Source organism: Penicillium antarcticum, assembly GCF_028974205.1.
Source record: "Penicillium antarcticum strain IBT 31339 chromosome Unknown utg000008l_segment0_segment0, whole genome shotgun sequence".
In the NCBI taxonomy this organism is placed as follows: Eukaryota; Fungi; Ascomycota; class Eurotiomycetes; order Eurotiales; family Aspergillaceae; genus Penicillium; species Penicillium antarcticum.
This window is the reverse complement of record NW_026695306.1, coordinates 731,048-745,019: the sequence shown is the minus strand read 5'-3', so window position 1 is coordinate 745,019 and position 13,972 is coordinate 731,048. Positions and strand designations below refer to the sequence as shown.

General features: G+C 49.5%; 5 protein-coding genes across 5 annotated transcripts; 3 read left to right on the top strand and 2 right to left on the bottom strand.

Annotated features, from left to right (window-relative positions):
* Positions 1-891: 891 nt before the first annotated feature.
* N7508_007812 (DUF3429 domain-containing protein) lies at positions 892-2,003 on the top strand (the record flags this gene model as incomplete). Its single annotated transcript, XM_058465876.1, has 4 exons — positions 892-1,107; positions 1,168-1,218; positions 1,285-1,509; positions 1,581-2,003. 4 exons carry the CDS (start codon positions 892-894, stop codon positions 2,001-2,003), a joined length of 915 nt encoding a protein of 304 aa, XP_058317204.1.
* A 1,758-nt stretch (positions 2,004-3,761) lies between these two features.
* Positions 3,762-5,694, top strand: N7508_007811 (glycerol kinase; the record flags this gene model as incomplete). The annotated part of the gene is made up of 4 exons (XM_058465875.1): positions 3,762-4,081; positions 4,146-5,140; positions 5,191-5,357; positions 5,416-5,694. The coding sequence occupies 4 exons, from the start codon at positions 3,762-3,764 to the stop codon at positions 5,692-5,694; spliced, it is 1,761 nt and encodes a 586-aa protein (XP_058317203.1).
* A 1,444-nt stretch (positions 5,695-7,138) lies between these two features.
* On the bottom strand, positions 7,139-8,137 carry N7508_007810 (EXPERA domain-containing protein; the record flags this gene model as incomplete). The annotated part of the gene is made up of 4 exons (XM_058465874.1): positions 7,139-7,224; positions 7,299-7,518; positions 7,646-7,809; positions 7,930-8,137. 4 exons carry the CDS (start codon positions 8,135-8,137, stop codon positions 7,139-7,141), a joined length of 678 nt encoding a protein of 225 aa, XP_058317202.1.
* Positions 8,138-9,244: 1,107 nt separating this feature from the next.
* N7508_007809 (i-AAA protease YME1) lies at positions 9,245-11,849 on the bottom strand (the record flags this gene model as incomplete). Its single annotated transcript, XM_058465873.1, has 5 exons — positions 9,245-9,637; positions 9,688-11,399; positions 11,462-11,576; positions 11,628-11,768; positions 11,826-11,849. The coding sequence occupies 5 exons, from the start codon at positions 11,847-11,849 to the stop codon at positions 9,245-9,247; spliced, it is 2,385 nt and encodes a 794-aa protein (XP_058317201.1).
* A 650-nt stretch (positions 11,850-12,499) lies between these two features.
* On the top strand, positions 12,500-13,486 carry N7508_007808 (uncharacterized protein; the record flags this gene model as incomplete). Its single annotated transcript, XM_058465872.1, has 1 exon — positions 12,500-13,486. The coding sequence occupies one exon, from the start codon at positions 12,500-12,502 to the stop codon at positions 13,484-13,486; it is 987 nt and encodes a 328-aa protein (XP_058317200.1).
* Positions 13,487-13,972: the final 486 nt, after the last annotated feature.

The window sequence follows — 13,972 nt, the reverse complement described above, 5'->3', positions numbered from 1 at the left end:
GTTGTCTCTTCGGTGAGGTCCTTACGTCGTCACTTTTGAGAACCCTGGCACACGGGGGAACAATCAAGCCATCCAGAGCGGGCTGGGCACGCGATACCGAGGAACAAACCCCTCCAAGAGCGGTGATCGGTATTGGATGGTCGAAGGCCAGGTATATCAATCGAATGTGATAAAAGGACCGTTATAATAAAAGAGTGAGGTTGGGTATCCAAACGGTAGAGCAAAGAGGAAGGCTATCCGTTACGCAAAGGTATGGAGGTACTCGGTACAGACGGGGTACAACTAGTTACGCCAACCACGGCTATGAGTTCCGCCCTGCCAAAGTACTTTGATGGTACACAATACTCAGGCTTCCTAGCTCTTACCAGTAGGGGGCCAAGACTACAGTAATTATTATAGCGTTAAAGCTGCCTAGAACATACGCTTCGCAGCAAAAGAACCCCTGCTCGTACCTCTCTCTGTACTGTAATGGATACACTTGTTTACCCCAAAGGTGACGTAGTTCCCTGCCAACTTCTGCTGAGTCAGCTAGGGCGCAGCCCCCCGTGCTGGGACATCACGTGCCAGTGCACGGAGCTCTTAGGAACTTCCGCCTCAGGCCATTATCTTTGCAGTTCGGGTCGCTACGGTCCGCCCGAAAGCAGACCACACCTCATCACTCGGTCACTTCATTTCTGGATATTCTTATTTGCTCCCTCCCGGAAAACCTACGCCCTCGACTTTGAGACCAAGTCATTTTCCGGGTGTATACCCTCATCTCCACTCTCAAAACCTCTTGCCAGCTTTTTACAAGTCCAATTGGGTGAGTTGACTCTGCAATCCGGCCGGACCCGAGGCTTTTCTTGCTCCGATCTTGCTAACCCGACGACCACGAAAAGCTGTATCCCCGCCATGCTGTACCGCAACTTCGCTGCCCGCTCTGCGCTCCGCGCCCTCTCGAGCTCCAATGCCTCTGTGGCTCGCTCTTCTCTGGGCAACCAGATCTGCAAGGCTCAGATGACCTCGTCTGCCCGCAATGCGATCCGTCCTTCCGCGCCGAGCTTCGCGCTTGCTGCTCACAAGCCCGTTACCACCGCTCTCGTTCGCTTCTCTTCTTCCTCCGCCCACGTAAGAATCCGGTTATGAATTGTGATTCACAGCGGGGTTCAATGGCTAATCGTATGACAGGGCAAGGATGAGGATGACATCGATGTGATGGCGGGTATGCGTTCCGAGGCTGTACGTACCTTTGAATTCATGTCAAGCGACGACCATTGGATTTATGGATACTGACTCCCAGTATAGAAAGTCATCGGCGAGACCTTCAGCCTGAGCCACGTCCCCAAGGAGGCTCTCTACCTTGGTATGGCCGGTGTGGTCCCCTACCTGGCCACCTCCCTGCAGACCGTCTACCTCTCTTACGAGATCAACCGCGCTGCTGCTCATGGTGACGGTCTCATCTTCTCCGGCCAGTCTGCTGAGCTGATGCTCCACATGCTTGAGCCCATTCAGGTTGGATACGGTGCCGTTGTAAGTCCAACTACGACCTTGAGTCTAGCCCCTCTAAGTTTGCATATTTGCTAATCACCCGCTGTGGTTAGATCCTCTCCTTCCTCGGTGCCATCCACTGGGGTCTCGAGTGGGCTGGCTACGGCGGCAAGTTCGGCTACCGCCGCTACGCTGCCGGTGTCATCGCCCCCGCTGTGGCCTGGCCTACGCTGCTGTTCCCCGTTGAGTACGCCCTGATCAGCCAGTTCCTCGCCTTCACCTTCCTGTACTACAACGACGCCCGTGCCGCCGCTGCCGGCCGTGCTCCCCACTGGTACGGCATGTACCGCTTCGTCCTGACCTTTGTGGTCGGTGCCAGCATTGTCGCCACCTTGATCGGCCGTGAGCAGATCCAGCAGACCATTGTTTCCGAGCACACCATCAAGGACAAGATCAACGCTCTGATCTTCCTCCAGAAGAAGGAGAAGGAGGAGGCTGACGCTCGCCGCCGCGGTGAGATCGAGGAGACCGACTAAATTGCCTTTTGACAAGGTGAAGGGGGGCTCGATTCCCCGAGACAGAACCTCTGTTTGCATTACCCGTGATTTCCTGTAGAATATACGCAGAACGCACTAGGGCGGCCACTGAAATTTTTCTTTTGTTAATTGGAGTGTCCATAGCTGGAGACCAAGTCGCAATGTTTTTTTGAGTCTACGTTTGAGACCCGAGATAAGATATAAAGGTAATCTTGGAATGTTGTAGGTGGAAAGTATATTCACAGACCCTAGAGTAACACGTGCTTGGCACCCAATCTCACATCTGCAGGAGTACCTGAAAAGGGGAGAGTTAATGATCGACCAGGTCACAAGAGACCGGGTTGCCGCAGATCGGCGTCGGGTCTCCGACTTTCCCCCAGGCAAGGGAGAGGGAAAGAAAAAAAAAATCAGAATAACGGCCTGGAGGCCCGGGGATCACGGGGTGCCGAAAATATCCCAACTAGAGATTGACTATGGAGACACTAGTACATCCCTGGATACAGACACAAATCAGAAAAGAGTACTTTTGACCAAAGACATTCTTCAGTCCAGTCCAACATAGTCCAGTATACTGTAGGTATAAGTACAGCAGAGATAGATATCTACTTCGGGAAGGTAAAGCGAGAAAACCTGCATGGTACAGAACCAGCAGCGCAGGAATAGATCGACGAACTCCCATTTGAAATCAACCATTTCCATTCTTTTTCCCTTCTTTTATTTTTCCAGTGGAATTCCTTTTTTGCCGAGTGGGGGTTGTTGCGTCTTCGCGTGATCTACTGAGCTCGCACGTCCCTGTCCCTGGCAGACAGATCCCCTCCACGCGTTAGAGCGTTGTGGCTTCTTATAGGGCAATGAATCATTGGCAAGACCGGTTCTCCAGACTGGGGAACCTGGTACGGGCTGGGGGATGGAAACGTCATCAAATAAGTGGCCAAGGTCTTGGAATACACAATATTGCCAATGCTATACATACAGTACATGTAGTACTGCCCGTGTTATGCTCAGTCAACCCTACCGAGGGGTTCTTCCCCAGGGGGGTGTTCTTGGCCTCGACTAGAATCCGAGAATCTAGGGACTGGGACCTAGACTTACAGTAGGCTTACTCTAAAAATCAATAATTAATTTTTCCAGCATTTCTCCATAAATCGGAAGTAATATCTCAGGGCTAAAATAAGGGGGTTCTAGAACTAGGAAAAATGGATCGTGTCATGTGTTCGATCTACGAGTGGAGGTATGGAGTATGGAGTAACTTATAGCTGGAGTAGTCTGGCGAGTAGTCTATAGTGTAGGTATAGCAAAATATAAGCATATATAAAGTCCAGCAATAGGGGAATCATCAAGGGGTAAGTTGATTGATTATATGTATAGCTGGAGAAGTATAGAGTGGGGAGTGACGAGGTCTTCTGATCAGAAAAAAACCCCGAACCGGATTTGTGGCTCCCCTCCTTAGGCCCACCCCTTTGGATAAGTGGGAGAGCTCCCTCTTTCTCCCTTTTTCTATATCTTCTTTTCTTTCATTCTTCATCTCTACAACTACACCACCTCTCCCTCTAACTCTACTCCCATACGCCACTTGGTGACCGCCAAACCACACCCAAAGTTGCCCGGTCACCGGTACGTCACGGTCCACTTTTCTGCCAACGCTGTGGTCCCCCCCCCCCATATATCACCGCCACCTCGTAGTTCTCTTCCCCTCCCTTAAAATCCCTGGCGTAAACTTGCTCGCCTTTTCTCCCTTGTCTTAATTTCACATCCATCATGCGGAACCCTTTCGAACTGGACTACGATAGCGTTGACGGGGACTCTGAGCCCGCGGGAGATTTCGAGCTTTCTGAAGCACAGCTTCCCCAAGAAGGGCACCATCGACGTTCCAGTCTCGACTACCGACCAAAGCAGCAGGACGATGGAGACCGTTCTCTGTTGCAGAATGAGGATAAGATTCCTGGTGATCTGAAGAACCGGTTTATTGGTACCATTGATCAGGGTACGACGAGTACTCGATTCATCATCTTCGACTGCACAGGCGTGCCGGTCGCCAAGTATCAAACCGAGTTCCGTCAGATTCACGAGCACCCAGGGTAGGTGTTGAGACTTCCTTCGCAACTCTCAGACCCCAGGATTGACTTGCCCCGCACCCCACAGATGGCACGAACAAGACCCTTACGAATTGGTTGAATCGGTCTACATTTGTATGGAAGAAGCCATGAAGTCCTTCCTTGCTGCTGGCCACGACGCATCCGACATCGAAGCAGTTGGCATCACCAGTCAACGAGAGACTGCATTGGTTTGGGACTGGGAAACAGGCGAACCCTTGCACAACGCTATCACGTGGACCGACACCCGCACTGTCAACCTGGTCCGTGAACTCAAGGCAAAGCCCGGCGCGGACGAGCTTGCCAACATTTGCGGTCTCCCTCTCTCTACATACCCCTCCTCGGTCACACTACGATGGATGCTCGACCATCTCCCCGACGTCAAGTCCGCATATGACGACGGTCGGGCTGCATTCGGAACCGTCGACTCCTGGCTCATTTACAATCTCAACGGTGGTCCCCAGAACAAGCGTCTGGTTACTGATGTGACCAATGCCTCGCGGACCATGTTCATGAACCTTGAAACCCTCAAATATGACGATCGGTTGTTAAAATTCTTCGACATTGACAAGACTAAGATCCGTCTCCCAGAAATTCTTCCCTCGGCTGACCCCGAGGGCTTTGGTCGGATCGTTGAGGGGCCGTTGGATGGTGTCCGCATCACCAGTTGTCTGGGTGACCAAGCTTCAGCGTTGGTCGGTCACTGTGCATTCACGCCTGGAATGGCCAAGAACACATACGGCACAGGTTGCTTCCTTCTCTACAACGTGGGTGATAAGCCTGTGATTTCGAAACACGGCCTGTTGGGCACTGTCGGTTTCCAACTGGGTCGAGATCGCAAACCTGTCTATGCATTGGAAGGCAGTGTAGCGGTGGCGGGTAGCGGTGTGTCCTTCCTAATGAACAACCTCGGTTTCTTCCGTGACTCGCGGAAGGTCAGTGATTTGGCTGCCAGCGTACCGGATAACGGAGGTTGCATTTTCGTTACCGCTTTCAGTGGTCTCTTTGCTCCTTACTGGATCGATGATGCCCAAGGAACTATCTGTAAGTTGTCCTCGGTCGTGATTACAATATTTTCCACTAACTTTGTCTAGGGGGTATCACTGCCCACACACAAAAAGGACACATTGCCCGTGCTACCATGGAAGCAGCCTGTTTCCAAACAAAGGCCATCCTCGATGCTATGGCAATGGACAGTGGCAAGAGTCTGACGGAATTGGCCGTAGATGGCGGTATGAGTAATTCCGACGTTTGCATGCAGGTACGTATACAATCTCGCCAACAATTAGATTTAATATCGCTAACCCTGTTCTGCTTAGACTCAAGCCGATATCATTCAAATTCCCGTTGAGCGCCCCTCAATGCACGAAACCACTGCCCTCGGAGCCGCCATCGCCGCAGGCTTCGCCGTCGACATTTGGAAAGACTTCTCCGAGCTCAAGCACATGAACCGCGCAAACCGGGCATCCTTCACACCCCAGATGACACCCAAAGCCAGCGGGCGCATGTATAAAAAGTGGTCCAAGGCGGTCGAAATGTCCCGCGGCTGGATGAACGACGAGGACCGTATGGAACACGATGAAGATGACGACGAATAAACCACATTTCTACAAATATTCATTGAGATGACGCCGCCAACCGGCCTGTCATCGACACCGGAACCGAGTTCGTGCTTCGCATGCCAGCATACGACTCTACGTGAGAGAAGCGAGAGGGAGAATTGAGAAAGAGGGGCGTTTTCATCAAGACCAGAACCATACCATACCACCGGACAACCGCGCATATTCTTTCTTTGACAAACCCGGATAATGATTATCCATTTTTCGGGGAGAGGGGATCTGGACACAAACCCCACGTTTCCCTTTTTTTATATACATATATTAGAGAGCCTCCCTGATTAGAAAGTCCGTCCTAATAGGCGTGAGTTCATCACGCCAGTGCACCGCCCTACCCCTACCCCTTCCTCCCCTTCATTTCATGAATTATGATGGGAGTCGTCTTTTCTTTCCAGCGTGGATATGAGGGGCTGAGCTGGAAATCTTATTTCATTTTTTTTTTTTTCATCTTTCTTTTTCATTACGCTGTTGACTACTCTTCCTTTGGAAGATGTTGTTGGCTTAGCATGTGTATATACCTACCGTTCTGTGGGAAAATGAAGCCAAAAACATTTCAAATCATCTCTAACATCTCTATCATTTAATATCATCTCTATATAAACACCGTGACAATCGTTCTCGAGACAATGAAACATACCCTACCACCAAACCCCAAATACAAAGCACATACCCCTCCAACCCAAACTCTAACTCAACCTCATCAACTACCCACTAAACAACACAACCATTACATATACGCTACAGAGTACAGAGTACATCTCTATAATCCAAATCGCAAAACAAGAAATAAGGCATCACAATTCAATCCCAGTCAAGATCCAAAATCAAATCAATAAATGACATCATACCAGTGGGGTAACCCAATCAAGGTTATTACAGCAACGCCCGTAGGATCATGCTTCGTGCTCGAACTATGACTTCAGCAGTGCCTGAGGATGCGATGAAGTCATCTCTAGAGTTTGGGACTGGGCTTCTCGGTCCGTGGTTCGTTTAGGGTTGTTTCTATTTTGGGTTTGGGGCCTGTGGTTTGGTTGATATGGATGGATATGGGGATTGCTTGGTAGGGATTTTATGGTGGGGTAGGACAGGGTATGTTGCTTGCTATCTCTGATGAGATTTGTTTTGTTTTCTCTCTTCAGTATTGAAGAACCGATAGTTGACCCTGTGTCATGTCGACTGTGCACATATATATCCCACCACCCTGATTTTGTAATCGAGTCCATTTATATTTGGCAATGTCACTTTATTACCATAGCAACTATAGTACACATAAAGTCTGATAGCAATAGATTATTGCGCAATGCTTCACAAAGATTGCTGACCGTATGCTTCACTGACTGTAGTCATCCAGGTCTCGATCCACATTCCAGCATCTCTAACCCTGCATAGTATACAACCCTCCCATCCCAACAAACCCATTGTAAATTCACTCCTTCCTCTTCCTCTCAAGCTCAAGGTTCTGAAGCCTCTCAAACCCACCCCAAATCTCAACAACACTATCCTTAACATAATCTAAAACACGTCAGTTAACACTCACCCAAAATAACCTTGGAACCATTCCATAGAATGATCTGAGCAATACTCACAACAACCAACAACCATCCAAATAAAATTAAAAAAGAAATAATAAAACCAGAAGTAATACCCCTCAGGCCGACAATACGATTCATCCAGCAGGCTGGTAGCATAGTAAAGCACGTCACCGTAAACCTGACCAGTCGAGATGATAATCTGCAAAGCATGTCGGATTGGATGTTGGACGGCGATGCAGTATGCTATTATAAATGCTAGAGGACCCCATGCGAACTGTGTAGAAGAGAAACATACCGTTAGAATGTGGCTCACAGGAATGAAGAAAGATCAAGATCAAAACTAAGATCAAGCACGCGGTCATCTTTCGATGCAGATTCCATGTAGATGCTTGTGTACATACCGCCGTAACAGCCTCCATAGAAATCAAAAAAGCATCCGAAGTCAAATAGCGCGAATCAGAAAGCGAGTATTCCTTCCATAATTGCGAGAAGAGGGATTGGCCGCCAGCCAGTGATTTGTGGTTTATGACGAAGTGGGCCTCGAAGAAGAGGTGGATGAATCCCGCTGTTGATAGTTGATATTAGATGGTGTTTTTGTTATTCCTTGGCTATTCATGTTTTCATCATGGTAACAGGGAACAGAATAGAGGAAATAGTAATAATCAAGACAAGAATATATACATACTCAAACACATCCAAGTAAACGCAATCCGATCCGACAAGCACACAGTCGGCCGTAGACGACCAATGAAGAAGAATGAGGCGCAGAGAACGAATAACCATTGCAGACCAAATCGAGTGATTAGTGACAGCACGCTGCTTTCATTGGGTGTGTAATGCGGTAGGGATATCCCAGGTGGATAGTAGATATGGGATATCGGGATTGAATCCATATTTGGGTCTTTTGGTTTTTTCGTCGTGATAAGGGGGGTTTTTGAAGTGATTTGAATTCCATTTTGTTGCTCCTTGAGCTGATAGTCCCTTTATATTCATGTGCTTTTCGACGCGAGCCTTGCAATAAGCCAAGACGTGAAGGGTCTCGGGGCCCGCGCGTGCCGCGGATGATGGATTCCCGAGTCAGGCCAGTTAGTTCTTTTGGATTGGTAATGTACTTAGTTTACGTTTGTTTATATTATTGGTCTTTAATGATTGCTTTATTAGTGACTATGCAGATTCTCTGTCCACTGGCTCGTTTTCAGCCACCGTCTGTAGAAAATACCCCTTGTTCATGCTGTCCAGCTTCCTTAGGCCCCGATCTGCCGTGCTTGTGCATATTCTTTCTCTATGTTCCCCATGTCGATTTGTCAAGTTTGCCGTGCATATCACCATCTTGTCTACCTTGTCTTGCCACTTTAAGGACTGCTGTGGTCTTAAGATGCCCACAGATCCACCTTGTACACCACCATAATCACAAATTGTCATTCTCCTTAGTATGAAGTCGAGGATTCGTCCAATCTGTCTCGCAACAGAAGGCGACGTACTCTCGACTCGACTTGGCGATTTTGCGGTCACCTTGGTAGTTGTGGCATGGATGGACGCGGCGCAAAGAAGTGCCGAAGCCAATTCTCAAGCGTCGCACTGGGGAATGAGTGCTGGTAGTGAGAGAAAAGAAGAAACGTCTTATGATGGGGTTCGGGAGATGAGAGAGTGTATACTGTGGAGAAATAGTCCTACAGCTACATCGACCAGTACAATCAATAATAGTATGACATACACGTACAGAATATGTACAGCACAGATCCGTTCAAGCCAGAATGATATTACCCGCAAGACAGCAAGATAAACCCAAACCAACCAGAAGACGTCAGATTGAGGAACAAGATATAGAAGAGAGAACCAAGGAAAAATGGTATTTTCAATAAAGACGCCCGAACGATCCGGGGATGCACGATAGAGACACAAAGCATAGGTGGTTTTCGTAGAGCCAGCAAGAAAACAAGAAGACATAATCAAACAATCCCGGAGAGGAGAAGGGAATAGAGAGTAGAAAGACAGAAGGCTTATTCGGTGGCAGTTGGGGGACCTGTGGCCGCAGATGGGTTGATATTGGTCGACTGCAAGGCATCGGGAAGCTTGACTGGAGCCCGTGGCGATGACGCTAGCTTCTTGATCTTCTCTCCTTTCAGCACTTGTTCCATCTCCTCCTTCGTGAGCGTCTCGTACTCGATCAGCGCCTTGGTAAGGAGCTCGAGCTCGTTGCGCTTCTCGGTTAGGATGGTGGTTGCGCGGTCACGGGCTTCCTCTACGAGTCGGCGCACTTCGCCCTCAATTTCTTGCTTGGTTTCGGATGACAGGCTGTCGTAGTTGGTTGAGAGGTCAACATTGCCTAGTTTCTTGGAGTATCCGAATCGGGTGATGAGCGTGAACGCTGTCTCGGTGGCGCTTTGGATATCCTAGAAGGTGTTAGTATTGACGATATAATTGGTGAGATGCTGTGACTTACAGCTGAGATACCACTGGTGACATTGTCGTGACCGAAAACCAATTCCTCAGCAGCCTTGCCGCCCATCGAGACGGCAATATCTGCCAAGTATTCCGTGTAGTTCCTGGAGACTGTGTCCATCTCCGGCAGGAAGTGGGTGATACCCAGAGCCATACCACGGGGAACAATGGTTATCTTATAGAGTGGGGTAGAAGAAGATGTGAAGTGAGCAACCAAGGCGTGACCAGCCTCGTGGTAAGCAGTCAAGAGTTTGTCCTTGTCTTGGATGATACGGCTGCGAGCCTCAGCACCCATCATGATCTTGTCCTTGGCGTAATCAAAGTCAAATGAGCCAACCTTGCTCTTGCGGTCACGACTGGCGTGGATCGCGGCCTGATTTACCAGGTTCTCAAGGTCAGCACCAGAGAAGCCGGGAGTACCACGCGCAATAACACCAATGTCGACATCGTTACCGAATTGAATCTCCTTCATGTGGTGTCTCAGAATGTCCATACGGCCACGGACGTCGGGCAGATCGACAACGACCTTACGATCAAATCGACCAGGGCGAGTCAAGGCCTTGTCCAGCAGCTGTGGGTAGTTGGTCGCACCAATGATGATAACACCACTGCTCTGAGAGAAACCGTCAAGTTCAGTGAGAAGCTGATTGAGCGTCTGCTTCACGTAGGCAGCATCGCGCTCGTTTCGCTTGGCACCTATCGCATCCAGTTCATCGATGAAGATGATAGCGGGAGACTTGCCACGAGCCTGAGCAAATAGATCACGGACTCGCTTCGCACCGACACCGACGTAGACTTCGTCGAATTCAGATCCAGACATGTAGAAGAACGGAACACCTGCTTCACCAGCAACAGCACGTGCAAGCAGGGTCTTACCAGTACCAGGAGGGCCGACCAGGAGAACACCCTTGGGAAGCTTACCACCGAGGGAGGAGAAACGTTCCGGGTTGATGAGGAATTCCACGAGCTCTTGCAGTTCGTCCTTAGCCTCGTCACAACCGTGCACATCAGTGAAGCGGGCGGTTTGCTGTTGAGGCTGAGCTTCCTTGTCTTGAGCGCCGCGGACGTTCTTCAAAACACCAGTAGTTTCAACCAAGATAGTGACCGTGACCAGAGAGATATAAGTGAAGAAACCGAAGATGAGCAAAAACTTGACCCAGCGGAACACAGTGCTTCCCAGAGACTCGTCAACCACAACGTAGAGAGGAGCCTCCTTAGCACCGGTGCCATTTTGCCGAGTTGACATTCCAATTTGACTGCCAGTACTCCGAGCGGCGACTGCTTGGCCAACCGCCTGAAGCTGTTCTGGGCTAAGGTTTCCGTGTTGTCCGGCGAAAGCTCCGTCGCCACCGATGCGCGCTTGAGCCTGCTGGAGCAACGCATCGGTTGCGCCATCGCTAGCATAGTATCCACTTCGGTGTCGCTCGAGAACAATTGCGGGCATGTTGGCACGGAGGAGAGCCTGGTAAAAAGCATTTTGGGCACTGGTGTTGCTGGGACTATTGTTCGCGATCTTTTCCTTCTGGGCTAGCATATAGTGCGAGGATCCTCCAGATCCTCCAAACAGGAATCGTTGCTGCTGGAGCTTGGAGACACCATTGAGCCTCGGGGCAGGTCGTAGAGAGTTGAGACGGAAGGGGGACAGAGTCGAATAGGAACGAGCACCGGGGAGAGTATGAGTTGGCGCAAAGGATACGGTTCGGATTGGGCTGTCTAAGGCAAATCCGGGTTAGATTGATACTTCCAACACGTTCTGACAGAGTAGGTCGACATACTTGTGCTCAACAATGATGACCATGCACGTTGCGCGGGCCGGCTAATGACCTCTGCTCTCAACGTGTCAATGGAAGCGGTTTCCAGGCAATCTGGCAGCGGAACACGCTGAGAGGTCTATCTTCATTAGTATCCGGAACATTCACACGTGTTAGGAGTATGCCGTACCACCACATTCTGTTGTCCAGCAGAACTCCGCTGGAGAGGCTCGCTGACGTGAGCTGTCGGAGTTCGCCCGGTCTGTCTGAAGGGAGCGGCTAGGAAATTAGACATCGAAGGCCAGAGCTCCGTTGTCACAGCTGTAATATTCTGGAAGAGAATAGCTGTCGTTAGTGGGATATTCGCAAAGGACGTGATAGCACTTACGGGAATTGGGGCTTGGAAAGCCATGACTGTCCGATGTACAGCGGCACTCGGCCGCGTGCGAAGATGAGGGTCTGCTCCCCTGAGTCAAATGTAGAAAGTCGATATCCGTTAGACTCTAATAAAAGAGCATGCCATCGCTGACGAAAGAGTGGATGTGATGTTTGATGCGGCGAAAGGCCATTGCCACAGTGCCCCAATCGGACTCCGTAGTGATCACGTGGCGGTCCGATATAACCCTCGACCAACCACGTCATTTTTGATATAGCTTCGAAAGAGTTGTGAAGATGCTAGTTCTCGTCTCTAGCTTGCAAGTTATTATCACCCAAGGATTGAGAGAAGAAGACGTGACAGACAGTTGACTTCCCAAGAGACGCTATAGATGAGCTCAGTCCGTGGTTCAAAAATCCAAACTTGACGTTTCTTGACCTCTTTGTCTCACTATGTGATCATATCCTATCTTTGGGTTGCCCTTGCCTGAACAAAGCTATGAACTATTTCCTCTATGAGTTTATTCAAGACTTCTCCATTGCCTTGTATCAGCTACACTTACACAGTGCCATAAAAGTGTTGGACATGAAGCCAGTGTACCCATTATACACAGTTTTCACCCTACTTTGACATCTCATTCTTCACCTCATCTTGGCCCATTTTGGAGGACCTCATGATTTCCTACAATGACTAAAAGAAATATCTTCTTGGTGGGATCCCCTCTTTCAAGCAGTCTAAATTGGGACAACGACGACCTTCTCAACAACGCTATACACCCCTTCGAGGAAACTCATCCATATCGTCGGTTAACTGTAGAGGAATCTTACCGGGCCAAATGGAGAGCACTGCCATCAATCCACGATCTCAATGTTCCCTACCAGGAGCATGTGAACCCGTTATTTCTCGTCTCCGATCAGCTGGATGTTGCACCAGATTCCGATCTCTCGAAATTCTACCGGCATTCTTTTCTGGTCCATGAAACCTCCGAGGTGTCTGCTTCAGAGTTAGAGATAGCAGACTCGACGCAAGAGAGCAGTTTGGGGGAGGACAGTGTGACTACGTCTACGTATGACAACGAAGTCCCGAGGTCACCACGCATACTTCACATCCCTGGACCCCTCCGCGATCTGCACGACCTTCCTACGGCGAAGTACATCCAGTCCATTGCACCACAAACCATGACTGTGAACCTGACCGTGGGGGTCCTGGCTGCTCATCCCCCACGCCGCGTGGTTACACGGCAATGGAAAATCGAATTGGACATTATCGAGCTCGTCGTTGCCGATGAGACAAGGACTGGATTTGGAGTCAACTTTTGGATCAAACCTGGTAACTCATCCACCAATGCCAACAGTGAAACAGAGCTGGCTCGATCACTGGCAGGCCTTCGTCCCCGCGATATTGTCCTACTGCGTCATGTTGGACTGAGCACATTCCAAAGCCAGGTGTACGGACAAAGTCTGCGAGGGGTGACTACTGTTGAGCTCTTACACCGCGAAGCAGTTGATGTGACGGATGCAGTAGGATTCTATGAGAGCATCCAGAGTAACGTTCAGGATGCTGCACTACAAAAGACTCGCAGAGTACGAGAGTGGATGCTTCGATTCGTGACGGATGCGGCAGGCGGTGGAATGCTTGGAACACGTGGGCGACTGCCTCCGGACACACAGTAATTGACTCTTTGTATTCATCTTTATATTCATTTTTGTAGTAGATTATTATATTACTGTGTCTAATTGAGGGCTCACTTGGACAGGCATCTAACTTGCAAGTTATGTTCAATAGTGTTATACATGTACTCGTAACTCACTTGGATATGTATCAGGACGGGAGACTCCACCTCAGGGGCGATACCTCATGACCTGTTGGAATGAATCTGGTTTGGGGTCCGGTGCTAGCCACGCAATAAGATTGGATGTGTAGCCCGAGGCTGAGCTAAAGGCTGAGACCTCAGGAGATCTATACATGCTGCACGCGGAATTCCTCACACATGCAACATGCAACATGCAACAGACAATGAATACATTACTGAAATAAATATCAAACAAGTGCAAGAAATTTCATAATTGAAGAATGTAGACCCGAATTCAGCATAAAACGTGAAGCCGTACACATCTATACTCCGTACGGACTGCCCCTTTTCCCGCAAACAGAGCCCC